This window comes from Aotus nancymaae, unplaced genomic scaffold, assembly GCF_030222135.1.
Source record: "Aotus nancymaae isolate 86718 unplaced genomic scaffold, 86718_ANA_hifiasm-v0.15.2.pri h1tg000003l, whole genome shotgun sequence".
Taxonomy (NCBI): domain Eukaryota; kingdom Metazoa; phylum Chordata; class Mammalia; order Primates; family Aotidae; genus Aotus; species Aotus nancymaae.
Window position 1 is genome coordinate 67,145,844 of NW_026988414.1, and position 26,694 is coordinate 67,172,537.

The 26,694-nt window shown below is 47.2% G+C and overlaps 1 protein-coding gene across 1 annotated transcript in view; it reads right to left on the reverse strand.

The window, feature by feature from the left end:
* The window catches only part of ITGA11 (integrin subunit alpha 11), a 153,956-nt gene that overhangs the window by 115,495 nt on the left and 11,767 nt on the right, over window positions 1-26,694 (reverse strand). Inside the window, exon 2 of the mRNA XM_064382029.1 lies at window positions 8,962-9,073. Within this exon, the coding sequence (XP_064238099.1) occupies window positions 8,962-9,073 (112 nt within the window). The remainder of the gene's footprint in view (window positions 1-8,961; window positions 9,074-26,694) is intronic.

A 26,694-nucleotide genomic window follows, 5' to 3' on the forward strand; every position in this document is an offset into this window, starting at 1 on the left:
TTTCTGAGCTAAAGGAACATGTGCTAACTCAATGAAAAGAAACCAAAAACCTTGAGAAAAGTTTAGACGAAATGCTAACTAGAATAACGAGCTTAGAGAAGAACATAAACGACTTGATAGAGTTGAAAAACACAGCACGAGAACTACATGAAGCAAACACGAATTTTAATAGCTAAATTGATCAAGCAGAAGAATGGGTATCAGAGATTGAAGATCAACTCAATGAAATATAAAGAGACGGCAAGACAAGAGAAAAAAGAGTGAAAAGAAGTGAACAAAGCCTCCAAGAAATATGGGATTATGTGAAAAGACCTATCCTATGCTTGATGGGTGTACCAGAATATGATAGGGAGAATGAATCCAAGCTGGAAAACACGCTCCAGGATATTATCCAGGAGAACTTCCCAAGCCTAGCAAGGGAGTCCAAATTTCAAATTCAAGAAATACAAAGAACTCCACAAAGATATTCCTCAAAAAGAGCAACCCCAAGGCACATACTCGTCAGATTCACCAGGGTTGAAACGAATGAAAAAATGCTAAGGGCAGCCAGAGAGAAAGTTCTGGTTACCCACAAAGGGAAGCCAATCAGTCTCACAGCAGATCTCTCGGCAGAAATCCTACAAGCCAGAAGAGAGTGGGGGCCAATATTCAACATCCTTAAATAAAAGAACTTTCAACCCAGAATCTCATATCCAGCCAAACTAAGCTTCATAAGTGAAGGAGAAATAAAATCCTTTACGGACAAGCAATTACTGAGAGATTCTGTCACCACCAGACCTGCCCTACAGGAGCTCCTGAAAGAAGCACTAAGCATGAAAAGGAACAAGTACTAGTCACTGCAAAAGCAAACTAGTGGGCAAAGACCAAAAATGCAATGAAGAAAATGAGTCAACGAATGGGAAAGAAAACCAGCCAGGAACAAATTGGCAGGATCAAATTTACACATAACAATAGTAACATTGAATGTAAATGGCCTAAACGCCTCAATCAAAAGATGCAGACTGGCAAACTGGATCAAAAGTCAAAACCCATTGGTGTGCTATATTCAGGAAACCCATCTCACATACAAAGACACACATAGACTCAGAATAAAGGGATGAAAGAAGATTTACCAAGCAAATGGAGAACAAGAAAAAGCAAGGGTTGCTATCTTAGTCTCTGATAAAATGGACTTCAAACCAACAAAGATCAAAAGAGACAAAGAAGGACATTACATAATGGTAAAAGGATCAATGCAACAAGAAGAGCTAGCGATCCTAAATATATACGCACCCAACACAGGAGCACCCAGATACATAAAGCAAGTTCTTAACCACCTAAAATGAGATTTAGACTCCCACACAATAACTTCAACACTCCACTGTCAATATTAGACAGATCAACGAGACAGAAAATTAACAAGGATATCCAGGACTTGAATGCAGAGCTGGACCAAGTGGATCTAACAGACATATACAGAACTCTCCACCCCAAATCCACAGAATATACATTTTTCTCAGCACCACATTGCACTTACTCTAAAATTGACCACATCATCGGAAGCAAATCACTCCTCAGCAAATGCAAAAGAATGGAAATCATTACAGTCTATCAGACCACAGCGCAATCAGACTAGAACTCAGGATTAAGAAACACACTCAAACCTGCACAACCACTTGGAAGCTGAACAACTTGCTTCTGAACGTCGACTGGATAAACAATGAAATGAAGGCAGAAATAAAGATGTTCTTTGAAACCAATCAGAATGAAGGCACAACTTACCAGAATCTCTGGGACAGCTTTAAAGCAATGTCGAGAGGGAAATTTATAGCAATAAATGCCCACATGAGAAACAAGGAAAGATCTAAAATTGACACCCTATCATCAAAATTGAAAGAACTAGAGGAGGAAGATCGAAAAAACTCAAAACCTAGCAGAAGACAAGAAATAACTAACATCAGAGCTGAACTGAAGAAGATAAAGACACAAAAAACCCTTTAAAAAATCAATAAATCCAGGAGCTGGTTTTTTGAAAAGATCAACAAAATAGAGAGACCACTAGCCAGATTAATAAAAAAGAAAAGGGATTAATAAAAATCAATCAAATAGATGCAATAAAAAATGATAAAGGGGATACCACCACTGATCCCACAGAAATACAAACTACCATCAGAGATTACTACAAACAGCTCTATGCACATAAACCAGTAAACCAGGAGGAAATGGATAAATTCCTAGACAATTGTACTTTACCAAGACTAAACCAGGAGGGAGTTGAAACCCTGAATAGACCAATAACAAGGGCTGAAGTAGAGGCAGCAATCAATAGCCTACCAACCAAAAAAAGTCCAGGTCCAGACGAGTTCACAGCCGAATTCTATCAGATGTACAAAGAGGAGCTGGTTCCATTCCTTCTGAAACTGTATCAAACAATACAAAAGGAGGGAATCCTCCCTAACTCATTTTATGAGACCAACATCATCCTGATACCAAAACCAGGCAGAGACTCAACTAAAAAAGAAAACTTCAAGCCAATATCCATGATGAACTTCGACACAAAAATCTTCAATAAAATACAGGCAAACAGATTGCAACGGCACATCGAGAAGCTTATCCATCATGACCAAGAAGGCTTCATCCCAGTGATGCAAGACTGGTTCAACATACACCAATCCATAAATGTAATCCATCACATAAACAGAACCAAAGACAAAAACCACATGATGATCTCAATAGATACAGAGAAGGCCTTTGACAAAATTCAACAGCCTTCGTGCTAAAAACTCTCAATAAACTAGGTATTAACAGAATGTATCATAAAATGATAAAAGCTATATATGACAAACCTACAGCCAATATCATACTGAACGGGCAAAAGCTGGAAGAAGTCCCTTTGAAATCAGGCACTAGGCAAGGATGCCCTCTCTCACCACTCCTATTCAATATAGTATTGCAAGTTCTAGCCAGAGCAATCAGGCAAGAAAAAGAAATAAAGCGTATTCAATTAGGAAAGGAGAAAGTCAAACTGTCTCTATTTACAGATGACATGATTGTATATTTAGAAGACCCCATCGTCTCAGCCCAAAATCTTCTCAAACTCATAAGCAGCTTCAGCAAAGTCTCAGGATAGAAAATCAATGTGCAGAAATCACAAGCATTCCTATATACAAATAACAGACAAACTGAGAGCCAAATCAAGAGCGAACTCCCATTCACAATTGCTACAAAGAGAATAAAATACCTAGGAATACAACTAACAAAGGATGTAAAGGACCTCTTCAAGGAGAACTACAAACCACTGCTCAAGGAAATAAGAGGGGACACAAACAGATGGAGAAACATTCCATGCTCATGGTTAGGAAGAATCGATATCATGAAAATGGCCATACTGCCCAAAGTAATCTACAGATTCAACGCTATACCCATCAAGCTACCAATGATCTTCTTCGCAGAACTGGAAAAAAGCACTTTAAACTTCATATGGAATCACAGGAGAGCCCACATAGCCAAGACAATCCTAAGCAAAAACAACAAAGCCGGAGACATCACACTGCTGGACTTCAAACTATACTACAAGGCTACAGGAATCAAAACAGCATACTACCAGTACCAAAACAGAGACATAGACCAATGGAACAGAACAGAGACCCCAGAAGAAGCACCACACATCTACAACCATCTGATCTTTGACAAACCTGGAAAAAACAAGCAATGGGGAAAAGACTCCATGTTTAATAAATGGTGTTGGGAAAACTGGCTAGCAATGTGCAGAAAGCAGAAACTGGACCCTTACCTGTCACCTTACACTAAAATTAACTCCAGATGTATTAAAGATTTAAACATAAAACCTAACATCATAAAAACACTAGAAGAAAACTTAGGCAAAACCATCCAGGACATAGGCATAGGCAAGGACTTCGTGACTAAAACACCAAAAGCAATGGCAATAAAAGCCAAGATAGACAAATGGGATCTAATTAAAATTCAGAGCTTCTGCACAGCAAAATAAACCATCATTAGAGCGAATCGGCAGCCAACAGAATGGGGAAAAATTTTTGCAATCTACCCATCTCACAAAGGGCTAATAACCAGAATCTACAAAGAACTAAAACAGATTTACAAGAAAAAAACAACCCCATTCAAAAGTGGGCGAAGGATATGAACAGACACTTTTCAAAAGAAGACATATATGAGGCCAACAAATATATGAAAAAATGCTCATCATCACTTGTCATTAGAGAAATGCAAATCAAAACCACATTGAGATATCACCTCACGCCAGTTAGAATGGTGATCATTAAAAAATCTGGAGACAACAGATGCTGGAGAGGATGTGGAGAAATAGGAACACTCTTACACAGTTGGTGGGAGTGTAAATTAGTTCAACCACTGTGGTGATTTCTCAAGGATCTAGAAATAGAAATTCCATTTGACCCAGCAATCCCATTACTGGGTATATACCAAAAGAACTAAAAATTGTTCTACTATAAAGACACACACACACATATGTTCACTGCAGGCCTGTGTACAATAGCAAAGACCTGGAACCAACCCAAATGCCCATCGATGATAGACTGGACAAAGAAAATGTGGCACATATACACCATGGAATACTATGCAGCCATAAAAAACAATAAGTTCGTGTCCTTTGTAGGGACTTAGATGAATCTGGAAACCATCATTCTCAGCAAACTGGCACAAGAACAGAAAGCCAAGCACTGCATGTTCTCACTCATAGTTGGGTGTCGAACAATGAGAACATGTGGACTCAGGGAGAGGAGCATCACACACTGGGGGCAGTTGGTGGGGGGACAGGGGAGAGACAGCAGGGGGTGGGTAGGGAGGCGAGGGTGGGGAGGTATAACATGGGGAGAAATGCCAGATATAGTATGCACCTAAAGTTAAATAAATTAAAAAAAAAAGAAAATGACATAAAATATTTTTAATAGCATAAATATAAATAGGAATATAAACATATTTACATTAAATATATGATTTATATTAAACATAATGTAAATATATTTATAGTGTAAAATGAAATAAATAGTATAAAATGAAATAAGAATAGTTCATTTTTAATAGTATAAAATGTAAATATATTTTATATTTTACTAATGCAATAAGAGATATGTAAAAACTTACACTGAATATTTCAAAACATTATTGAGAGAAATTTTAAAAACTGAATAAATGGCAGGATATACATGTTAGTGGATTGGAAGTCTCAATATTATTAAGATTTCATTTTCCCTTAAATTTATCCATGAACTTGGATATATAAATTCAGCACAACTCCAATAAAAATCTCAGCAAATTTTGTTGGAGGAAAACTGACAAGCTGACTTAAAAATTCATATGGAAACATAAAGGATCTATCATAGCTAAAACACTCTTGTCAAAGAAAAACAAACCCATTAAAAGGGGGCAAAGGAAATGAACAGACACTTCTTAAAAGAAGACATACAAGTAGCCAACAAACATGGAACAATGCTCAACATCACTAATCATCAGAGCAATGCAAATGAAAGCCACAGTGAGCTACCATCTCACACAGTCAGAATGGCTATTATTAAAATGCTCCCAAATAACAGATGTTGGCAAGGCTGCAGAGAAAAGGAAATGCTTATACACTGTTGGTGGGAATGTTAATTAGTTCAGAGTTTGGCAATTTCTCAGAGAACTAAAAATAGAACTACCATTTGACCCAGCAATCCCATTACTGGGTGTATACCCAAAGGAAGGTAAATCATTTACCCCAATCACATTTACCCCTTATCACAGCACTATTCCAATAGCAAAGACATGGAATCAACCGAGGTGCCCATTAATGGTGGATTGGATAAAGAAACTGTGGTACATATACACCATGGAATACTATGCAACCATGAAAAAGAAATCATGTCATCTGCAGCAACATGGATGCCATTATTCTAAGCAAATTAACACAGAAACATAAAACCAAATGCCACGTGTTCTCACTTTTATAAGTGGGAGCTAAACACTGGGTACACATGGACATAAAGATGGGAACAATAGACATTGAGGACTGCTAGAGTGGGGGGGGAGGGAGGGAGGGAGGGAGGGAGGGAACAAGAGTTGAAAACTACCTATTGGCTAGCTCACCGCCTGGGTGAGAGGATCACGTGTACCCCACGCCTCTGCACCGTGCAGTATACCCATGTAAAAAACCTGTACACGCACCCCTTGAATCTAAAATAAAAGTTGAAATAAAACAGCAGCTTTTTGTTTGCTCAAGTTTAGATAAATAGACAAATAGAATCAAATAGAGTCAAGAAATAGGCCCATTTATATCTACGGTCACCCGATTTTCAACAAAGATGACACTAGAACTCAATGGGGAAAACAGCCAAATTGTGCCAGATCTATTGGCTGTCTAAATGAAAAACAAAACCTCTGACCTTTATCTTACACCTTACACAAACATTAATTTGGGATGAATCAGTGATCTAAATGACAAGGTCAAAGCATCAAGCTTCTAGAAGAAAACAGAGATGGCCGGTGCAGTGACTCATGCCTGTAATCCCAGCGCTTTGGGAGGCCAAGACTGGCAAATCACTAGGTCAGCAGTTCGAAACCAGGCTGGCCAACATGGTGAAACCCCGTCTCTACTGAAAATACAAAAAATTAGCTGAGTGTAGTTGCGAGAGCCTATAATCCCAACTACTTAGGAGGCTGAGACAGGAGAATCGCTTGAACCCGGGAGGCAGAGGTTGCAGTGAGCTGAGATGGCACCACTGAACTCCAGCCTGGCAACACAGCGTGACTCGGTCTCAAAAACAAAAACAACCACCCCCTCCAAAACAGAAGAATATCTTCATGATATGGGGAGAGGTGAAGATTTCTTAAATGGGACACACAAAAAGCACTAACTCTAAAAAATATTGATAAATTAGACTTCATTAAAGTGAAGAATTTTTGTTTATGAAAAGATACCATTAAGAGAATGAAAAGGCAAGCCACAGACTGGGAACAGATATTTTCAAAGCTTCTATCTCACAAAGGCTATGTATACAGAATATACATATATATTTAAAGTCCTTTGATCAATAAGAAAAAGACACACAACACAATCTTTAAAATAGGCAGAAGACCTGATATAGCATTTCACAAAAGGGGATATAAAAATGGCCATTAAATTTAAGAAAAGTTGCTTAATATCATTAGTAAATAGAGAAATGCAAATTAAACCCACCACGAGATGCCACCAAACACAACTAGAATGACGAAGATGAAAGTGACAGATAATGTCATGTGTTAGTGAAGGCATGTCACAACCAGAACTCTGTTATTTTACTAGAGAGTTTAAATTGGTAAACCACTTTGAAACCAGTGCCTGGTAAGTCCTACTAAAGTTAAACACATAACTCCCTTTCACTCAGCAATTTCTATCCCTGAGTATAAACCCAGTAAAACTGAGTACATATGCCCATCAAAAAACAGGTACGTGAATGCCAATAGCAGCTTTATTTACAACAGCCCAAACTGGAAACAATTCACAGAGAGTAAAATAAACACTAAACTTTAATACATTGCGGTAGATTCATATAAGGGAATACTACTCATCAGTGGAAGTATGAAGTATGGTACATTTAACCACATGTAAACCTCACAGGCACAACGTTGCGTGAAAGAGGTCAAATGAGCACCGACTGCATGATTTCTCCTATGCCAAGTTCAAAACTAATCCATGGCGATAGGAGTCAGCATAGCGGGTACCCGGAGGGGCGCTGCTGGGTGGAGTGCTTGGGCACCACCTTCTGGGATGCTGGAAATGGTGTATATCTCTGGGAGGTGACTGCATGAGTGTATTTCATCTGGAGGTTCACTAAGCCCTACACTCAAGATATCTACACTTTATCGTATGTATGTTACCTAGGTAGAAAGATAACAAGCAAGATATTTCTTTACAAAAATCAAAAAGAATATGAAGGAATTAGCCAGATGGTGGTGGGGTGAGCAGAGAAGTCAGGAGAGGGCGTCACAGAAGGGAAGAGCATGTTTGAAGAAGGTCTGGGGAACCGGGAGTGCTGCGATCCTGCCAGGCGGCTGGAGCATTGAGCACGAGTAAGGGGGTCGGGGGAGCCCAAGAAGTGGAAGAGGTTGGGGAGGGTAGACAGGGGCCAGAGTGGGAAGAGGGCAGCGGAGAACATTGGTCACCAGTGTACATGTGGTCACTTGACCGTGCAAGGGCTTCTAAAAGGGTCATGCAGAGGCCTGGCCTCTCCATCCCAGGAAGGAAGGAAGATGTTGCCTCTGCCGGCTAAAGACCAAGTGGGGAGGAGGAATACTAATAGTACATGTGGTGAGAGGTCTTACTGGGGTGATAAAAATATTCTGAAACTGATTTGTGGGGATGGCTTTGTGATTTACAACATGGTAGATTTTCATTTAAAAAAAACATTGACTTGAGTACTTGAAATGAGTGAATTAGATGATAAAATATGTTGAAATAAAGTTACTTTTAAAATTGCAGGTGATTCCTTTCTTCTTCCTGATTGCTCCTGCCCTGGAGGGCTCCTGGGGATCTTTCCCGCCCTCTCCCTCCACTTGGTCTGGCTCTCCCTCCCCTTTGCCCCATCGCTGCCTGGGTTTCAGCTTGAGAACACACACATCCACCATCTGAGAGATACCTCCAGCAGCTCTCCAGGTGGACAGGACCAGGGGCTAACGATTGGTCCCCAGGTGCCTGCTACCTGTGCTGTCACATAACCTAGAGAAGTAGGGCTCATTCATCCCCATTTCACGGATGAGAAGATAGAGGGCTTGACAGACTGAACGCTGAAGCCTTCATAGTCAGGAGCAGAGCCTGTGCAGCCTCTGACCTGCTGGGACAGAGTCAAGTCACTGGCAATGGCAGTCTCCATGTGAGGGCCAGTAGGGCAGCCTCGGGGCACAGGGGCAGGATGGAGGGGCCGGTGTGGAATGGTGCAGGGCTGCGTGTGGGCGGCCGCTCTCACTCACCATTTATTGCCACTGATTTCGTGCTGCTGTACCGTGTAGCCAAAAAAGGCGGTCTTGGAGCCTGGGATGACCCGGGGTTTCCTGGTGTCCATGTTGAAGGTGTCCGTGAACCCTGAGGCAGGGGAAGAGGAGAGAGAAGAGAAGAGAAGCAGGGAGTCAGACAGGCAGAGGTGTAGCCTTGGGCTGTGTCAGGACCCACTGGCAGGTCATGAACCTTGGAGGGTCTTGGCTGTGGGGAGAGCATGTTTCTTCATCTTGGGGCGTCCCTGGATGAGGTGGCTGACATGGTCCCTGCCTGGAAGGGCCCACAGTCTGATGGGAGAGATCCCAGCCCTGTCCTGTAGGAACCTGATACGGTTTTGATGCATATCTCTTCCAAATCTCACGTTGAAATGGGACTCCCAATGTTGGAGGTAGGGCGCAGTGGGAGGGGTTTGGGTCATGGGGATGGATCCCTCATGAATGGCTTGGTGCCATCCCCTTGGTGATGAGTGAGTTCTCACGCTGAGTTCCCATAGATCTGGCTGTTTAAGAGGGTGGGCCTCCCCGCTCTCTTTCTTGCTCTGACTCTTGCTTATGACACGCTGGCCCCGCTTTCCTTCCACCATGAGTGGAAGCTCCCTGAGGCCCTCATCAGAAGCAGATACTGGTGCCATGATTCTTGTACAGCCTGCAGAACTGTGAGCCAAAATAAACCTCTTTTCTTTTCCTTCTTTTTTTTTTTTTCTTTTTTTCCCTGAGACAGTCTCACTCTGTGGCTCAGGCTGGAGTACGATGGCTCGGTCTTGGCTCACTGCAACCTCCGCCTCCCGGATGCAAGCGATTCTTGTGCCTCAGCCTCCCAAGGAGCTGGGACTACAGGCACATGCCACAGTACCTGGCTGATTTTATACATTTTTTAGTAGAGACAGGGTTTCACCATGCTGGCTGGGCTGTTTTCTTTATAAATTACTCAGTCTCAGGTATTACTGTAAGCCCCACAAAGAAAGGCCTGATACAGACCCTGTACATGGATAAGGGAGGCATAAAACCTGCTCTCATCAACCTGTTTTGACGCTACCAATGACCTGCTGTGCAGCCCTGGACAAACGTCTTAACCTCTCTGGTGCCGTACCACGTGCATCTGCCAAGTGAGGATGATGCTCACTCATTCTCCAAGGTCCTGTGAGAGCAAATGATGGCAGATGTGAGGAGGCCCAGAAACCAAAAGTGCTATACAGATGTGAGCTGTTATTTTGTTCTTTCTTGTGATTTGCCCAAAGGGGAGAAGCACTCCCGACACTGCCAGTTTCCCTCCTTCTCCATCACTCCTTCCTCCCACCTGCTTCTTCTGGCTTTTGCTGGTCTCCTCTTTTTTTTCCTCCTCTCTCCTGCCCTCATTACCCCCTCCCCTATCTGCTGAAGAGTCAGGGAACTGACATTCCCCCTCCCCTGCAAGCCTGAGGTCCTAGTGGCCACGGGCTCCAGCACTGGGCTCTCCACTTCCCTCTGAACCAGCTGGCAGAGCTTCATCTGGCTTTGGCAGGGGCTTCTGCTTGGCTGGGGCAGCTAAAGCAGAGCACAGAGAAAGCCCCACGACCCTTTCGCTCTGGCCCCAAGGGTCGACCCTGTTTGTTTAAGTCACTGGCCAATTAACTAATTCTTCATGGCGGGAAGCCTGTGTGGAGCCAAATGCTTTACCCCTTTGGGCAAATCACAAGAAACAAAATAGCAACTCACATCTGTACAGCACTTTTGGTTTCTGGGCCTCCTCACATCTGCCATCCTTTGCTCTCACAGGACCTTGGAGAATGAGTGACTCACTTGGCGGATGCACTTGGTACAGCACCAGAGAGGTTAAGAGGTTTGTCCAGGGGTGCACGGCAGGTCAGTGGTAACATCAGAACTAGGACCTCAGATACCTATTCTATGATGCCTCCCCTCCAACAAGGCATTTTCAGGGCACATCTAGCCTTGATACCCATCCTGGTTGTCACCATTCGCAAGACCATCAAACTTGGGATGCATTAAATACGAGGGATGGAATCCTGCCATGAGCCAAAACTTTTAGATAAGTGAAAATGAATTGACAGAATAGGCCTTTTATCATTGTAGCGCCTTTCACATGCAGGGTACTCAGTAAGTTTCAAAGACGATTCTAGTGTATGTTATCATTCGATCTCCATGACAACCCCGTAAGGTGGGCCGAAAGGGAAAACCCAGGGTCAGAGAGGTTAACTGACCTGCCCGTGGCCCCAAGCCCACTGGGTAGGGCTCTGAACGTCAGGCTTGGATCTGCGAGTGCCCCACTCTCCTTTCCCTGGGCACTAACCCCTGTTCAGTACTCAAGGGTGAAGCCCTGAGGCACCTACTTGAATAAAGCCTATTGTACAGAAACAAGTGATTTTTCCCACAGCACTGCCCCCCCACCCCGCCTTTTTATGCTCAGCAAACAGATACAGTGACCAAAAGTTCCATCATTAGAGTCATAGAATTAAAGTCCCCAGAGGTCAAACTGAGGGACCTACAAGTAGGGACATTAGGTACCTGTTATCTTATTGAACATGCAATTGATCATTAGCATTTCTGGAGCACTGAGGAAAGATTTTGAGGTCAAGTCTGGGCTCCGCGGGCAAGAGTGTGACTGATAGCTATGGGTACAGGGGAGGACAAGTGACCGTAGCTGCCAACTCTGTCTTTGCCATTCTAATCTGCCACGTGAATTAAGTGTCACGGCCCTGGAGTGGGGGTTGGGAAGGAAGCGTATGTGGACCTGTTAGTGTCTTGTTTACAAAGCCCATGCCATGAATGAACTTAATAGCCTGGTTAGCAGCAGGCAGCCTTGGAGAAGAGGACTCTGGTCAGGTGAGCACAGGGTCATGAAGAACACAGGTCCCCGCCGGTGAAGCCATGTCACAGAGGAGAGAAACAGAGGCACCAGTGTCACCTGTGCAGAGCTGGGAGCCTGGTGGGCACGGGGGTTTCAGAAGTGGTATTGCAGTGGAAGAGAGAAACTCATTCTCTCTCCAAATCTGTCCCAGGAATGAACACACATGCATACACATACATGCGCACAACTCATACGCCCGCAGACATGCACACATGTGCACACACACAGACACACACATGCACAGGCCACATACACCCTGATTGTGGACAACACTTTGGCTTCCTGGTGTACACTAGAGACTAGGTCCTCCCCTTCCTGCGTCTGATCCCAGCAGGAAGAGGAAGGTATGTTCTAGCTGTCAGGAAATCCAGACAACCTACCACTTCCAGGCCTACAGAGGGGTGCGGGCCAGTGAAGATGAAGCCACAGATCGTGTCTTTGGGGTCTTGTCCACCCCATGGCCTCTATCGGTGCTTCTTGTGCAACCATGGCCAGAGGGACCCTTCCAAGACCTGTTAGACCCCATGACCCCTCAGCTCCATCCCCTCTATCGATGAGTTTCCCACCCCATCGAAGCCAAGGCCAAACTCCTCACTGCAAGGCCCTCCATGACCTCACCCCATTCACTCTGCCCAACTAATTTCTATCCTCTCCTCTGCTCCAGTCACACTGACCCTCACTGTCCTTCCAACGTCAGACTCGTTCTCTGCTCAGTATCTTTGCTGTGGCTGTTCCCTCTTCCTGGAATGCTCTTCCTCCCATTACCTGCAAGGCTCCCTCCCTCCAGTCTTAGAATCTCTGTTTCAATGCCATCTTGTCCATCAGCAGGCCACCACAGCACCCCAGGGATACCTTCCTGCACCCCATTTTTCCTCATAGCACTTATCACAAATACATGACATTTATTTATTGTTACGTGGCTGATATTTAGAATATTCCTATAGTCACTAAGTGCCACGGGACTCTGCTGTGTCCTCACTGCTGTTATCCTCCGTACTTGAATGAAGGTCCAGCTTATAGATACTGATTGACTAAAGAGTTAGAGACCATGACCCTCATTTGGCTGGGACCATCTCTCCCCTCAGTGAGGAAAAGGAGAAAGGAAGGAACACGGAGCACTGATATATTCCAGGCATGATTGCAGGCATCTAACCACTAGTTCTACATTAACAATTAAATCTCACACCAACCCTGTGAGACAGATGTGATCACACCTCTGGGAGATTAAATAGTTTGCCCCAAATCACTCAGTTGGGAACAGATTAGCTAGAAACATGACCACATAGCTTAGGGTACCAGGGTAATGTGTTCTCTTTCCTCTCTAGATCAGCCTTTCATAAGAAGGACTCACTGGGGAGAAGGGAAAATTCTTTTCAGAGAAGAGGGTCTCCGCTTCCTGCCCTAGATCCCACCGCCTCTGCCTCTGGGTTCCAGTTGGGAGATTCAATGGGAGAGAAAGCTGGCCACCTGCATTCCATCCTGCAGCCAAAGTGAGGTGCCCAATGAGGGGGTGCTGGGGGCCCAGGGGGAGGCGGGACTAGTCCTAGACAGAGCCCCAACCTCACTGGGGACAGGATTAGTGAAATCTGGCCACAAGGAAGAGGCATTAAATTACGAAGTGCTGGTTTCTTGCCCAGAGACCAGTTGGTATTTGCTTCTGACCAAACCGAACCAACCAGAGAGTAGATTTCCTAAAAATGATGTCAGTCAAGTCCGTCTCTGACCTCAGGTCCTGACAAGATCTCTGGCCTCCTCCTTTTATGGCAGATGGGTTTCATGTTTGGGAAATGTGCTTTTCTCAGAGACTGATGACCTCCAAATACCAACAAGACAAAATAAAGTTATTTTGATGGGAATGAACAGACCGACTGCAGAGATGTTGGGAGCCTGGTTGGGCAGCGTGCCACTGTTCTGCTCTTGATATTGATGACAGAGGGGGCAAAAAAACCACAATTCCTGGGCTGCTCTCCTGTGGGCCGTGGCCAAAGTTACGTCAACTGTTGCTCCCTTTCATAGAATCTTGTCTGTCTTTCGAAAAAAGCATCAGTCAGTCTCAAGAAGGGATGGAAACCACAGCATCAAGCCAGAGCATCGCCTGGGGCTCACCGATCTCAAAGCCACTCCATTCCTGGCGGGTTAAGGTGGAAGCCGCCACCTACCACCAGGCGGTGGTACTGAGAGTGGCTGGCCAACGCATGGCTAAGGCCACTCAACAGCTCTGCGGGAAGCGTTCGCTCCAGCTTAAGGAGTGTCTGCTCTGCTGTTCCATTTTCCTACTTCTCCTCCTCCAAAATGCTTCTCAGGGATCTTGGGAGAAAATCCAAGATATTCCATGTGGCCCCGTGGCCCTCAGCCTCTCCCCAGCCTTGTCTCATGTGAGTTTTCCTCTAGGTCCCTTTTCTGCTTCCCCAGATGCACCTTGCTTTCTCCACCTCACGGCCTCTGCACACGCCATTTCCTCAGCCTGAGCTTCTATGATGAGCTTCCCATCACCTTCAACCCTCAGCACAAATGCACATCCTCCCCTGGCCTCCCCTGGGAAGCTTTCCTGATACCTTGATTACAGCAGCTCTTGCTTAATGATCTCATCACCCCTGTGCTTTACTAATGGGTGACTGGTGACCTCTCCTTTTCTTATCAGTCAGTAATTGTACTCCATGGATGTGACCGATTACTCTTATCTCCCACATCGGGACCCAGGCTCCATGAGGGCAGGATGGGGTCTATCCGCTATTCATTCCTAGGTCTGGCACTTAGCACAAGGGATGAGTGGAGGGCAAGACAAGAAGAGAGGATGGGTCCTACCAGCTTGGGACAGTGGCTCACAGGAAGCACGTGGAGTGCAAGTGTGCCCTGTAAGCAGACGCCATGTTTGTTAGAGAGAAGGATCACGTGGGCTGGGTGCTCAGGCGGCTTCTGGAGGTGCGATTCTGGCCTTGAAGGGCCATGTGGAGGAATAGGTGAAGTGGCCCAAAGGTGCTAGGCAGGCTTTCCTGGAGCAAATGTGGAGCCACGAAAAAGAAGCCTACCTGGGTGGAGGTGTCAGGAATTGCCCGGCTCCTCCTGCCATCCTGCCAGGCTCCTTGAGAGTCAGACCAGGCATGAAGAGAAGGGGGCTTTCAGTTCAGGGAGGACTTGGTTAGAAGACTGGCTCCAGCACTCATTACTAAGTGGGTGACCCTGCGGAGTTACTCCCCCTTTCTGATTCTCAGTTTACTCTTCTATAAAATGGGAATAATAATATCCGGAAAAGTGGTTGGCAAGACTAAAGGGAGTAGCAAGCCTCTGGCAGTGCCTGGTGCAGGGAAGGCACTCAATCCATCTTGGTTGAATTGAACTGGATCACGATGTTCTCTGGGCTGGCCTCAGTGCTTTTGCCCATGTGGTTCACCATGCCTGGAAGGCCTTTCCTCCCTTTGTCCTACACTTCCAAGGCCCACTTCTGATGATACCTCTGCTACAAAGTGGTCCTTCCTCTGGGGCCCTCAGCGTGGGCTGCTCATAGCTCTGCCACTCCCTGCCTTGGATAACAGCTGCCTCCCCATCTGCCTTGCTGTCTTAGGTTATATGCTATTCAAGGCCAGATCCATGAATGGCTTTTATCTTTGCCCAGTACCTGAAAGATGCAGATAGATTTGCCTACTAGATCTGTTCTCACAATCAGTGCCTGTTGGCTCCTCCAGCCTTAGTTTACCTCCTAGTTCCCTGACTTAGGAACTGATGGTCCCCTACCACTTAGATAGCAATAATAAAAATAATCGCGCACATGCACAAAGCTCTTACTGTGTACCAAGCTCTATTCTAAATGCAGTCAATGCTTATAACAACCTTTTGGAGCAAGTATATTATTATTCTCATTTTAAAGATGAGGGAACTGAGGCACAAAGAAAGTCAGCAACTGGCCAAGGTCATACAGCTAGGAAGCGCCCGGATGACTTTGAGGCCTCATAGGTCCCATGCTGTCTAGCCCATCACCATTAGGCCTTCGTCCTCTCCCCTTTCAGCCACCCACTGTCCTCAGTCACTTGAGTCCTCCCTGGAGTGGCCTCACCCAGGCTTGTCTCCCTCCCACACACTCAAACTCATTCACCCCAGCCACATGCTCTAAGATCCTGCTCAATACAGAACTGATTGGTGACTCCCTGATCACAATAAGTGGTATACCAGAAGGATAGAGCCCGAGTCCCAAGGGCCTTGAAGGTCTGGATGAAGCACCAGGTTGGAGCTGATGACCAGAGGAAGCCACTCTGTGGAACCTAAGCATGAACACCTCCCAGCAGTCTCCCCGCTGCCCAGCCCCAGGTCTCCAGTTCTTTGGGCTCTGCTCCATGCTGCAGCTGCACCTGTGTAAGCAAGAGATTTCATTTTCCTTGGATGGAGAACACTGGGATGGGGTGAGGGAGGCGGGGTTTATCACCAGGAATCTCTGGTATGATCTCCCTCTTCCCAGGAATCTTCACGTCTAAAAGCAAATCACAGATAAGGAGAGGAGGAGGGAGAAAAGACCATAAACTGGCCTAGGCAAAGAGATACGGCAAAGCGAACCTCTTGCTGCTATGGGGGAAAGAACCACCCATTCGAAAGTGAGGAAGAAATTCAGACTGCTGGCTCTCCACATGCTCTGCATTGCTGCCCCTTCTGCCCCGGCAAGTAAGGAAGACACGGGGCTTCTTGCTCTGCTGCCAGCCAGCCTGCCTTTCTGCCCAAGCCCATCGTTTCAAAGAGGTATTTAGGAAGGAAGGCAATGGTAGGTTTGGGAGTGTTAATGGAAGCCCAAGGACCCAAGTCTAGGCTCCTGTAATAGGCCCTAGTGAGACAGAGCAAGGGAGGAATGAGGGGGCGTGGTCCTCGCAACAGAGGAGCTTCTAGCAAGAGCACTTAGCACTTCTCAAGAAGGGATGGAAACCACAGCATCAAGCCAGAGCATCATTTGGGGCTCACAGTTCTCAAAGCCACTCCATTCCCAGCAGGTTAAGGTGGAGGCCGCCGCCTACCACCAGGCAGGGCAGTCCTGGTCCCAGGTGCTGAGGGCTGCTAGCCAGCACGTGGCTAAGGCCATTCAATAGCTCTGCGGGGAGCGTTCGCTCCAGCTTAAGGAGACTCTGCTGGGCTGCTCCATTTCCCTGCCTCTCCTCCTCCTTCCAAATAACTTCCCAGAGATCTTGGGAGAAAGTCCAAAATGTTCCATGTGGCCCCATGGCGCTCAGCCTCTCCCCAGCCATGCCTTGTGCGAGTTCCTCTAGGTCCCTTTTCTGCTCCCCCAGATGCACCTTGCTTCCTCCACCCCAGGGTCTCTGCACGCGCCATGTCCTCTGCCCGAGCCTCTCTGATGAGCTTCCCATCACCTTCAACCCTCAGCACAAATGCACATCCTCCCCTGGGAATCTTCCCTGATACCTTGATGAGGGAAGAAGGCCTCCACTGGAGAAGAGCTCGGGGAACCCTCTGACTCTGGGGAGAAGCAGAAAGCCTGTCCTTGGGGACCTGCTACTCTCATAGGAGACCTAGTAACTATGCCCTCACCCCAGGAAGCCCCCAGGCAGGTGGGGAGAGTGTGCAGGTCCGCCCCCCATGGGCAGCTGCTTGGCCAACAGGGAACTCACAGTGGACTATGAGCATCCCACGGGTAGCAACTCTGCCTGTATCGCCACACAGAGGGTGTAGAGTGAATATTTAAGTAATAGGATTAGACGTGTATGCCGAGCAGAGCTGATTCCTTGCAGTCTTCTCCCCGTCTTAGGACTGAGCAATGTGAGGAGGAGAACTGGGTTCTATTTATCCCTTTATCCCACCATGAGTCCTGGCACACAAAGTGCTCAGGAAAATGTGTTGAGCTAAAGTAGAAAACTCAGCTCTAACAACATCAACAACAACAACACATTCTCAACAACAACGACCCTAGAGTGGCCTCGCTCAGGCTCATTCCCCTCCCACACACCCCTTCTTCTTCAAAACTCACCCATCCCGGGCCCATGCCCTCTGCTCGCTACAGCACTGAGTGGTGGCTCCCTGATCACAACAGGCAGAGCACAGAAGACCAGGTATACCAGAAGGACAGAGCCAGAGTCCCAAAGGCTTAAAAGTCTGGATGACCTTGCGGCAGAAGTGAGGAACTAGAGGCACAGGGATCGTGTAAATTGCCCCAAGTCACGCATCTAGTGGGTGGCAGAGCTGGGATATGAAACCAAGTGGTCCTGCTCCAGCTTGGCTCATTAGTTTCCACTCTTCATTTCTCTGTATGCACACCCTTAGCCTTGGGACTTTGCAATTCCTGCCTCTAAAAGAGCAGAGTGTATTTCCCCCAACCACTTGACTTTGGGCTAGGCCATAGGAGCAGAATAATGTGTGCCCATTCCCAGCCTGGGCCTTAGGACGCCTTGTCTATTTCTGATGGCTTACACTTTTGGCAGCAGCGTGAGACGGCTAGTCCACTGGCCCTAGGAAGAGTGAGAGATATTCAGAGCAGAGCTGCCACAGCTGAGTTGCCCCAGCCCACCCTAGTGAGGTCAGCACCCCCAAAGCCACGAGCAAGCCCAGTGAGCCCAGCAGAGCCACTCAGTTGAGCTTAGCTTGGACCAGTTCACTGCCCCACCCCTCGCTGACCACAGACATGTGAACTAAACAATTATTATTGTATGCTGCTGAGATTTGGGAGTATTACTTGTTATAGGACATTATTAAAGCAATTGGTAATTGATGCAGCTCAGCTCTTAAGTGATGGGCCATCAGGGAGGAGGAGAAAGAGTTTTACAGAATGACTGGACAAGGGTGAGGAAAAGAGGAGCTGGGGATCTTTGGGGACTCGTGGTTTCTGGGGTAGCACCCCAATCACTGCCTTTTCAAGATCTCATCAGGACGGCCCAACATCAGGCAGGGCTGGGCCCGGACGTAGCCTGTGGTCTAACAAGCAAGTCATGGCCTCTCCCTGCCTCAGCCATGCACCAGGTCTGATAGCTGGGTTGTCCTGAATCATTCAGAGAATGGCAGACACAGACCAGCAGCCAGCCAGGCACTCACATGGATTCTGGGCTCTGGAGCAGCTCTGCGCAGAATGGAGCTTCCATTTTCTCTCTTTCCAGTTGCCAGGGGGCATGACGTGAACTGCCCACCAGACAAGCTACCATTGGGTCAAAGGTGGTGTGTAGCAAATGTTATTAAGGAGGGGTAACATTAGGTTTTTTATTTTTTTTTGAGACAAGGTGTCACTCTGTCACCCAGCCTGGAGTACAGTGGTGTGATCTCAGCTCACTGCAACCTCCGCCTCCCAGGTTCAAGCAATTCTCCTGCCTCAGCCTCTCGAGTAGCTGGGACTACAGGCACGTGCCACCACGCCCAGCTAATTTTTGTATTTTGAATAGAGATGGGGTTTCACCATGTTGGCCAGGCTGATCTCAAACGATCCACCCACCTCAGCCTCCCAAAATGCTGGGATTACAGGCATGAGCCATGATTTTATCTTTAAGAACAAGTAGGAATCTTCCAGATCAAATAATCTATTAGCCTCCAAACTTTGTTTTTCTATAGTGAATCCCACATTTTTTGAATAAACTATATACATAAAAAACAGACACGAGAATTGGATGTTGGGGTTTGGACTAGGGGCTAGGGAGTTTCCCACCCTCAGTAGCAGATCTAAGATACTTCACTGAAACCTTAGGGCTTCCTGGAACACAGTTTGAGAACCACTCTATTGGGTTTAAAACCCTTGTTGCTGTGAGAAGACTTAGAGCAGGTGGCAATATGTCCAAGGTCACCAGCCTGTCTTCATACTTATCGACGTTCACCACCACTCCTTCTGTGTTACTCCCCTCTACAGCCCTTCACATCAAGAAACCTCTATTTGGAGTCCATGGAGCTCCAGGTTCCATGATAGGAGGTGGGGACACCAAGCTGGCTGAGACACCACTTGTGGTGTTCAGAGCCTGCAGCCACGCTGGGTAGGCAACAGACTTGTTTGTAAGTCGACAGAGCGTGAAGCGAAGTCAAGAGAAGTTTGGACGTGGGTGGGGTGATCTGGGTTCTAATCTCAGCTTTGTCATTAACTTCCACTGAGAGCCCCGATGCCTCTCTGGGCCTCAGTTTCCCCATCTGTAAAATGAGAGGCTCCTGCTCTGTAACATTGAAGACCCACCCCGGCCCGTGTCAGTGAGGTTCCCTTGCGCAGATGTGCAGTTGACTTCCAGTTGTCGGCACTCGAGCATCTGTCTTGAGTCTCGGCAAACAATTTAGAATTGGAAACCAGGCAGTGTGGAGGAATGCAAACTCATCTTAATGTTGGCCAGAGCCAAGTGCATTTAGGAAGGGAAATCTCCAGGCAAAAATGATAATATTTTGCATTCCCAAGCCAAGAAAAGAAAGAAAGAAAATCACCATCGAACGCTCAGTATCACCCAGGTCCCAGCTCTCTCTCTCTCTCCTCTTGCCTGCACCATGGAGACTTGGCCGCAGGGCCCTTCTGCCCTGGCTGGGGCTTCTGGACACACCCAGATGTCAGAAAGACAGAGGCCTTGGTGAGGGTCCAGGCAATGTGGTCACCTTTCCATGGAAAGCCCAGCCTAGCCCCAGAGCTGGGCTGTGCTGCTGAAACCTCAGGAAGGTGACTTAAGGCAAGTGGGCAGGAGGGCACCATGGCTGCCATCAGACCCCCTCTTAATTCAAAACTCATGGACGGCAGGCAGGGAGCACCAGCTCCTTGAGGCATGACTGTGGCCTTGGAATGACAGAAGCTTCTCTCTCCCTGAGGTCTTCTAGGAACTGTTATTGGGGAGACGAGACTGGAGGGCAGAATGCTAAGGTCAAAGGCCACAGGATGAACTTCTGACTTTGGGACAGCTGGTTCCAGGACTCAGCAAAGGGGACATGGGAGTATAACTCCCCCTCCTGAGTGCTGAGACCACTGTGGTGAGAACTAGGCTGGACATCAGAAGACCTGGTTTCTCGACTGGCTGTGTGACCTGAAACAATATACTTTCCCTCTCTGGGCCTCTGTCTCCTCTTCTAGAAAATGAGGAAGTGGGGCCAGGCGGTCTACAAACATTTCCAGTAGTGATGTTCTGAGTCTGTGTGTTCCTCCTCCTCTGGACTTATTTCCAATCCATCTCCCCTCAGAGGGGAGGAGCAGGCAGATGGGCACTGGGGGCACTTCCTTGGGCAGCCCGATGGCCAGTGCTTCTGCAAGCCTCTATCAGATTGGCTTCTGGGACTGAGGGCATCCCCTCCTTCCCCTCCAGCACTTGGGTCCAGAAAAGTGTCCCTCAGCCTCAAGCCCCTCGTGAAGGTGAGCTGTAACCCCTCTCCCCACAGCGTAGAACCCAGCCGGGCCTGCCCTGCTGCTAGAGTTGCAGGCTGCCACTGGGGCTGGCCTGGTGATGCCAAGCTAGTTCTTGCAACCCTGATACCCTCCTGTGTGCTAGAGAAAATTTGCTCAAACTTGGGTCTTTCCAGGAGAGGAATGCATCCCTCCTCTTTACTCTTGCAAAAGACCTCCCTGTTTTCTAGCTTCTCTGATCAACTCATCAGCATCTTACTTCTCTCCCAAATGACTGCCCCTGGGTGGACTGCCTGTCTCTGCTAACTGGGCCTCATCCCCCTGCCTTTTTCTCTGAAGGAAGCTCCGCGGAGTCTCTCCTGCTCCTTATTCCTCCAACCATGATATCACCGCCAGCCACCGGCCTTCCTCATCTCTGGATGTGGTTCTTGGCTTCCCTAGCCTCTGTGCAGGTCAGAACGCAGCTCACTGGAGAAGATGGGGAGGAATAACGGGAGGAAGAAATGTTCTCTCCTGATGGAATCTAGAGAAAGGGGAGGGGTTCAAGGGATAGAGGGTGTTGTTCATGTGAAGACTGGATAGAGACTGGGAAAGGAGAAGGATTTCAGCAGCATGGGGGCTTCCGTGGAAAAGTGTCATCTGTCCCCATGCTATGAGCACAGCACTCATTTCTTAGCGGGATCTCTGGGGGAGATGATCTCATTTGGGAAAGAGCACGTCCCCAGTCCACACCCACTGCTGCTTCTGGCAGGGAGCAGCTCCGAGCGGGCCAGTGGTTTGAGGCAATCCCTGTGTCATGGAGCTACGGCCACAGTGTCCACCTTCCCCGGGAGGAAGATCCCTAGATAGGGAGGTGCCCTTGAACGTTAAGCATGTGAAAAAGAACACACTGGGAAGCAGAGCCCTTTCTCATGTGTCTCCTATGGGGCTGGGAGCCATCACTAGGTGATTTCCAGGGTCCACTTCAGCTGAGAGTCTTGAAGACTCAGATGGCCTTGATGTGGATGCTCAGAAAGAAAGAAGCAGGTGCAGCCGCCGCCAGGGGTGAGTTTATCAGATGAACTTGACATTCATCCAAGAAGGGCCTAAGCAGAGGGACGCAGGGTGGCCTGCCATTCACCCGCTGTCCTCTGTCAATTCTACCTCTCCTCTCTCAGCCAGGCCCTGGCGTGTGCTCATCACCCACTGGGTGCCTGCAACCTTGGAGCACCCCGGCCCTGGCCTGCCTCCTTCCCTCCTACTTCAGTCTTATCATCTCATCAAAAGCCTTACCTGTTATCTGACCCATCCCCTCCATGTCCTGTTCTGTGGTAGATAAACTAGTGTTTGTCAATGAGTGACTTATCACTATAGCCTCCCCTCAGCCACTGAGGCATTTGCAGCTCTGTATGAGGAAGAATTCTCCAAATCAGAAACAACCAACCCATCAGGGGCTGGGCAGCCTGTGGAGGAGTGAGGGTCCCTTTGCTGGGGTGGCTGAGGAGACTAAACGCCGGCTAGGGTAGGGGGCACATGGGCTGAAACAGAGACGCTCAGAGAAACATCCAGAGACAGGGAGACAGAGAACAAGCAAGTGCTGGTGAGAGCCTTGGCCACCCTTTGTATCTTTCCCTGAGAAATCAGGGGTTTGCCAATGGGCTGGTTAAGCAGAAGTCAAGCTCAAGGAAAACAGGCCTCAAACTTTAAAGCAGCAAACAGCACGCTGAGATTGACTGTAATTAACACTGCTTTTCCTCCAAGCCCTGGACAGCCATCTCATGTCTTCAGACAGTGGATCACCTCCTTCAAGAACAAGGGTCATGGCTTTATGAGAACTAGTGTATTTTTCTGTCCTACATCATTTATCATTTTCTCTGTATAGGCAAAGTGATCAAAATGGACCTCGTTCTTTAAGCTTTCAAGGGCTGCTATGAAGATACATAAACATCAATACTGATATTATGAATCTCTTCATTATAAGTTCACCTAAAGTATAATAAAGTCTTGACTAAAACACACACATACACACAAGTACAAATGCACATACACACATACACTCTCATATATACACATATCCTCACATGTATACACATATCCATGTACACACATACTCACACATGCAAACACACAGACATATACACGCATACGCACACACATAACACACACATTCATACAACACTCCCCCAAGCTGTGTGGAAAACTGAGGTCTCAAGAGATGTGACCTCAGATATACACCTGTGGGACCTTGCCAAGACAGGACCTGAGCGAGCGTATGGGACCTTGGCCTCAAAGTGGCCCTAGCGCCATATTTCACCCCACCCAGCCCAGGCCTGCCCTTTGAGCCCCACAATCAATTTCCTGGCTGCTTATGGGACATTTCACTTGAATGTCTGATAGCATCTCACATTTCACATGATGGAAAAGGAACCCAGGTTTTCTCTTCCGGAATTGGCTTTTCCCCCATTGCAGGAAACGGCATTACCACCCACCAGATGGCTCAGGCCAGAAGCTTGGAAGTCATTCCTCATGATTTTCCTTCACTTCCCTTCAGCAAATCCTTCAGGTTCTAGCCCTCCATTCCTCTCCAAAGTGCCCACTCTTCTCTGTCTCTTTTGCCACACTTGAACTAAGCCATCCTCTTCATTCTGTATCTGGACTTGCACAGAGTTTCCAACTGGCCCTTCGTTCCAGTTTTGCTCAGCTTCAAGCTGTGCTCTTCACAGCAGCCACAGTGATCTTTCAGAAGTGTCAACCAGATCCTGGCCCTGCTTAAAGCCCCCGAGAGTCCCTCCATTGCATTTAGAATAGATTCTAGACCCTTCCCAGGGCCCACCAGGCCCTACGGATTTGCCTTCTCACTTACTACCTTCCAACCTCACCGCCTTCCTCTCTGTTCCTCAAATACGCCAAGCTCTTTCCCACCTTGAGGTCTTTGCACCTGCAGTTCCCTTTGTCTGGAACATTCTTCCCCAAGAACTTTGCCCAGCTGGCCCCTTCTCAACCTCCAGTTTTTACATCATGGCCTCTGAGAAAGGAGAATCCATGCTATGGAGAATCCGTTCTTCTCCCGCACAGCATCTTCTTTATGTATTTTACAATTAAACATGATTACAGGTGGTTATAAGGGGCGTTTGCTTACTTGGACACTGTCTCCTCTTCCACTGGAGGTGAAGTTCTGCAAGGAAAGGGACTGGTGTGTGCTGGAGTCTGCATACAAGAGCGGATTGTGTGCAACCGTTCCATTCAGTGATGTCATGTTGGTAGCTTGAAACTGACCATGGTGGGAGGATTTACATCACAGCAATTGGCAAATATTATGAATAAGAATGATAGGAACTCTTTCCATCCCATCCCAAGAACCAGGATCCATGTGTCTGTCTCCCCACTTTATCCTTAGCATCTAGAACAATGCCTAACACACAATAGGTGAACTATATACATTTATTAAATGAGACGGAAAGAATGAATAGAAGTATTCAGGCTTCTAAGACACTAACCTGCCAACAATGGGTTAAAGGGGAAAGTGATAGAGCCTCAGGGAGGGAAGGAACTTAGAGTACTGGATTTGGCTTCAGAAGTCCTGGTTCTATTGCCAGTATGGTTTCTAAGTTGCTTTGCAACTTTGGACCAATGCCTTACTCTGCTTGGCCCTCAGTTTCCTTATCTGTGAAAAGCACACACAGGACTAGATGCTTTAAGTCCCTGTGTCGGATTTTTAAAAGCCCATTTGTGTGCACCTGTACCGCTTTCTTTCCCCTCATCCCCTCCTGAGGTCATTTACTACACAGCTGCAGAGGATGCTGTTTACATTATAGTTGATGTCAATCATGCAGTGCACAGCCAGCACAGCTGTACGTGGCGGCCCTGCCCACACTGATTCTGGCTTCAGGCCATTTCAGATGGAGCTGAATCGGACAGTGAGTCCCTCCCTTTCCTGGCATACTAACCATCTCAAAGAGCCCAGACAGTTTGGTTTTGGTTTTCCAGCTCCTAAGCTTGTCTCCTGCTTGTCATGGGTGTGTGGATCAAGAGCCCTGTGCAAGGGGGATGAGCCGCAGCCCAGAGAGTGTTTGGGCGAAATAAGAGCAAGACGAGGCTCAGGATATGCAATTTGCGGCAGGGCTTTCCCTCAGACGAGAGGAAGTAGGGTGAAGAGGACCCAGAGAACTACTGAGCCAGTCTGCCCTGCTCTTTGAATGCAAACTAAAAAAAGGAATTGTGGGGGCCCTTCCCTTCTAAGCCTGCAGGGCCCGCCCTACAGTGGATGTACCCACACCCATCTGAAAAGTTCTCTGGCTGCATGGAATTAAGCATAGATTCACCAGATGCCATTGTCTAGGCTTGGTGGGAATGGGGGACTTTGCGGAGTGGAGTATTTTTGTTCTCTGAGAGTTATGCAGAGGTCTTTTTGGTTTTCGGTACAGGCCAATTTTTCAGGGTTGCAAAACCATCTCAAATGTCTGCTGCTACTTTTAGGTTCTTAAAGGAGTCAAGGGCTCATGACTCCATCTGCCTTTGCTAGAAAATGCAGGACTACAGTGCAAAGTGGTGAGTCCCCGTCACTGGAGGGACGCAAGCCTAGGGTGGCCCTTCATTTGGGATGTTCAGGCTCTGTTAAGGACCCTCCCAGGCAGACACTTGGTGCTGAGGCCTCTCAGGGAGCCCCTGAGGCACAGGACCCCTCCTGAACGTGTGGATGAGGAAGGGGCAACCATGTACTGGGGGGACCCACTGTTTGGAAATAGAGTCCCTGTTGTCAACTTCTGTCTCCTGTTACCTCTGGGTTTATAATCAGAATTGAGACTCTGCCTCAGGAAATGTTCATGGAAGCATGGAAGCACAGCCCCTAAAGGGCTTTTAGAAACAAGAAGGCCAAACGTTGATTTTAGAAGTGATCGAATGGAAGTCTTGAGAGGTTTCGATTCTGGCTCTCTTGCTTAGCAGCAGATGTATGACCTTGGGCAAGACACTTGACCTCTCAGAATCGCAGTCTCTGGAGTCAGACTGCCTGGCTCAAATGCCAGGCTGTGACTTTATCACCCGGGCGATCTTGGCTAAGTCATTTAACTTCTATTATAGCTAGTATTACTGTCACCATTAATGTTTATCAAGCACCTCATCCCTGCCAGACATTCTGTTTGTTTTGGGGCATCTTTTTCCTCATTTTTCATATTAATCCTACAAGGAAAGTATTATAATTTTTGTTATGCATTCTAAAGAGAAGAAATGACTTGCCCAAGGCACACTCCTAATAAGTGTCAAGACCAGTGTTGAAACCCCATGCGGTGGAACAGGCTCCTCTATGGACTGTTAGGCTCAGACTCAGTCTCCCCACCTGTGCAATGGGTTTCATGTCATCTCCCAAGCCACCAGGGCAGATTCTGGTGTTGTGGTTCTCAGGGATTGGACTGTAATCTGGGGTCTATGTTCCGCTCCCACCACCTTCTCTGGGCACTTCCAGCTCCTTCTTGGGTGCTAAATGACATGGCCACATTCTGTGGCATATGGATGATGCCTTTTGTGGGAAATGAGGCATTTTAAACTTCTGCTGCATGCCCCCCACCCCCTTGTTTCCTGGGAAGTCCCATTATATACCTAGATTTTCACTGTATCAAAA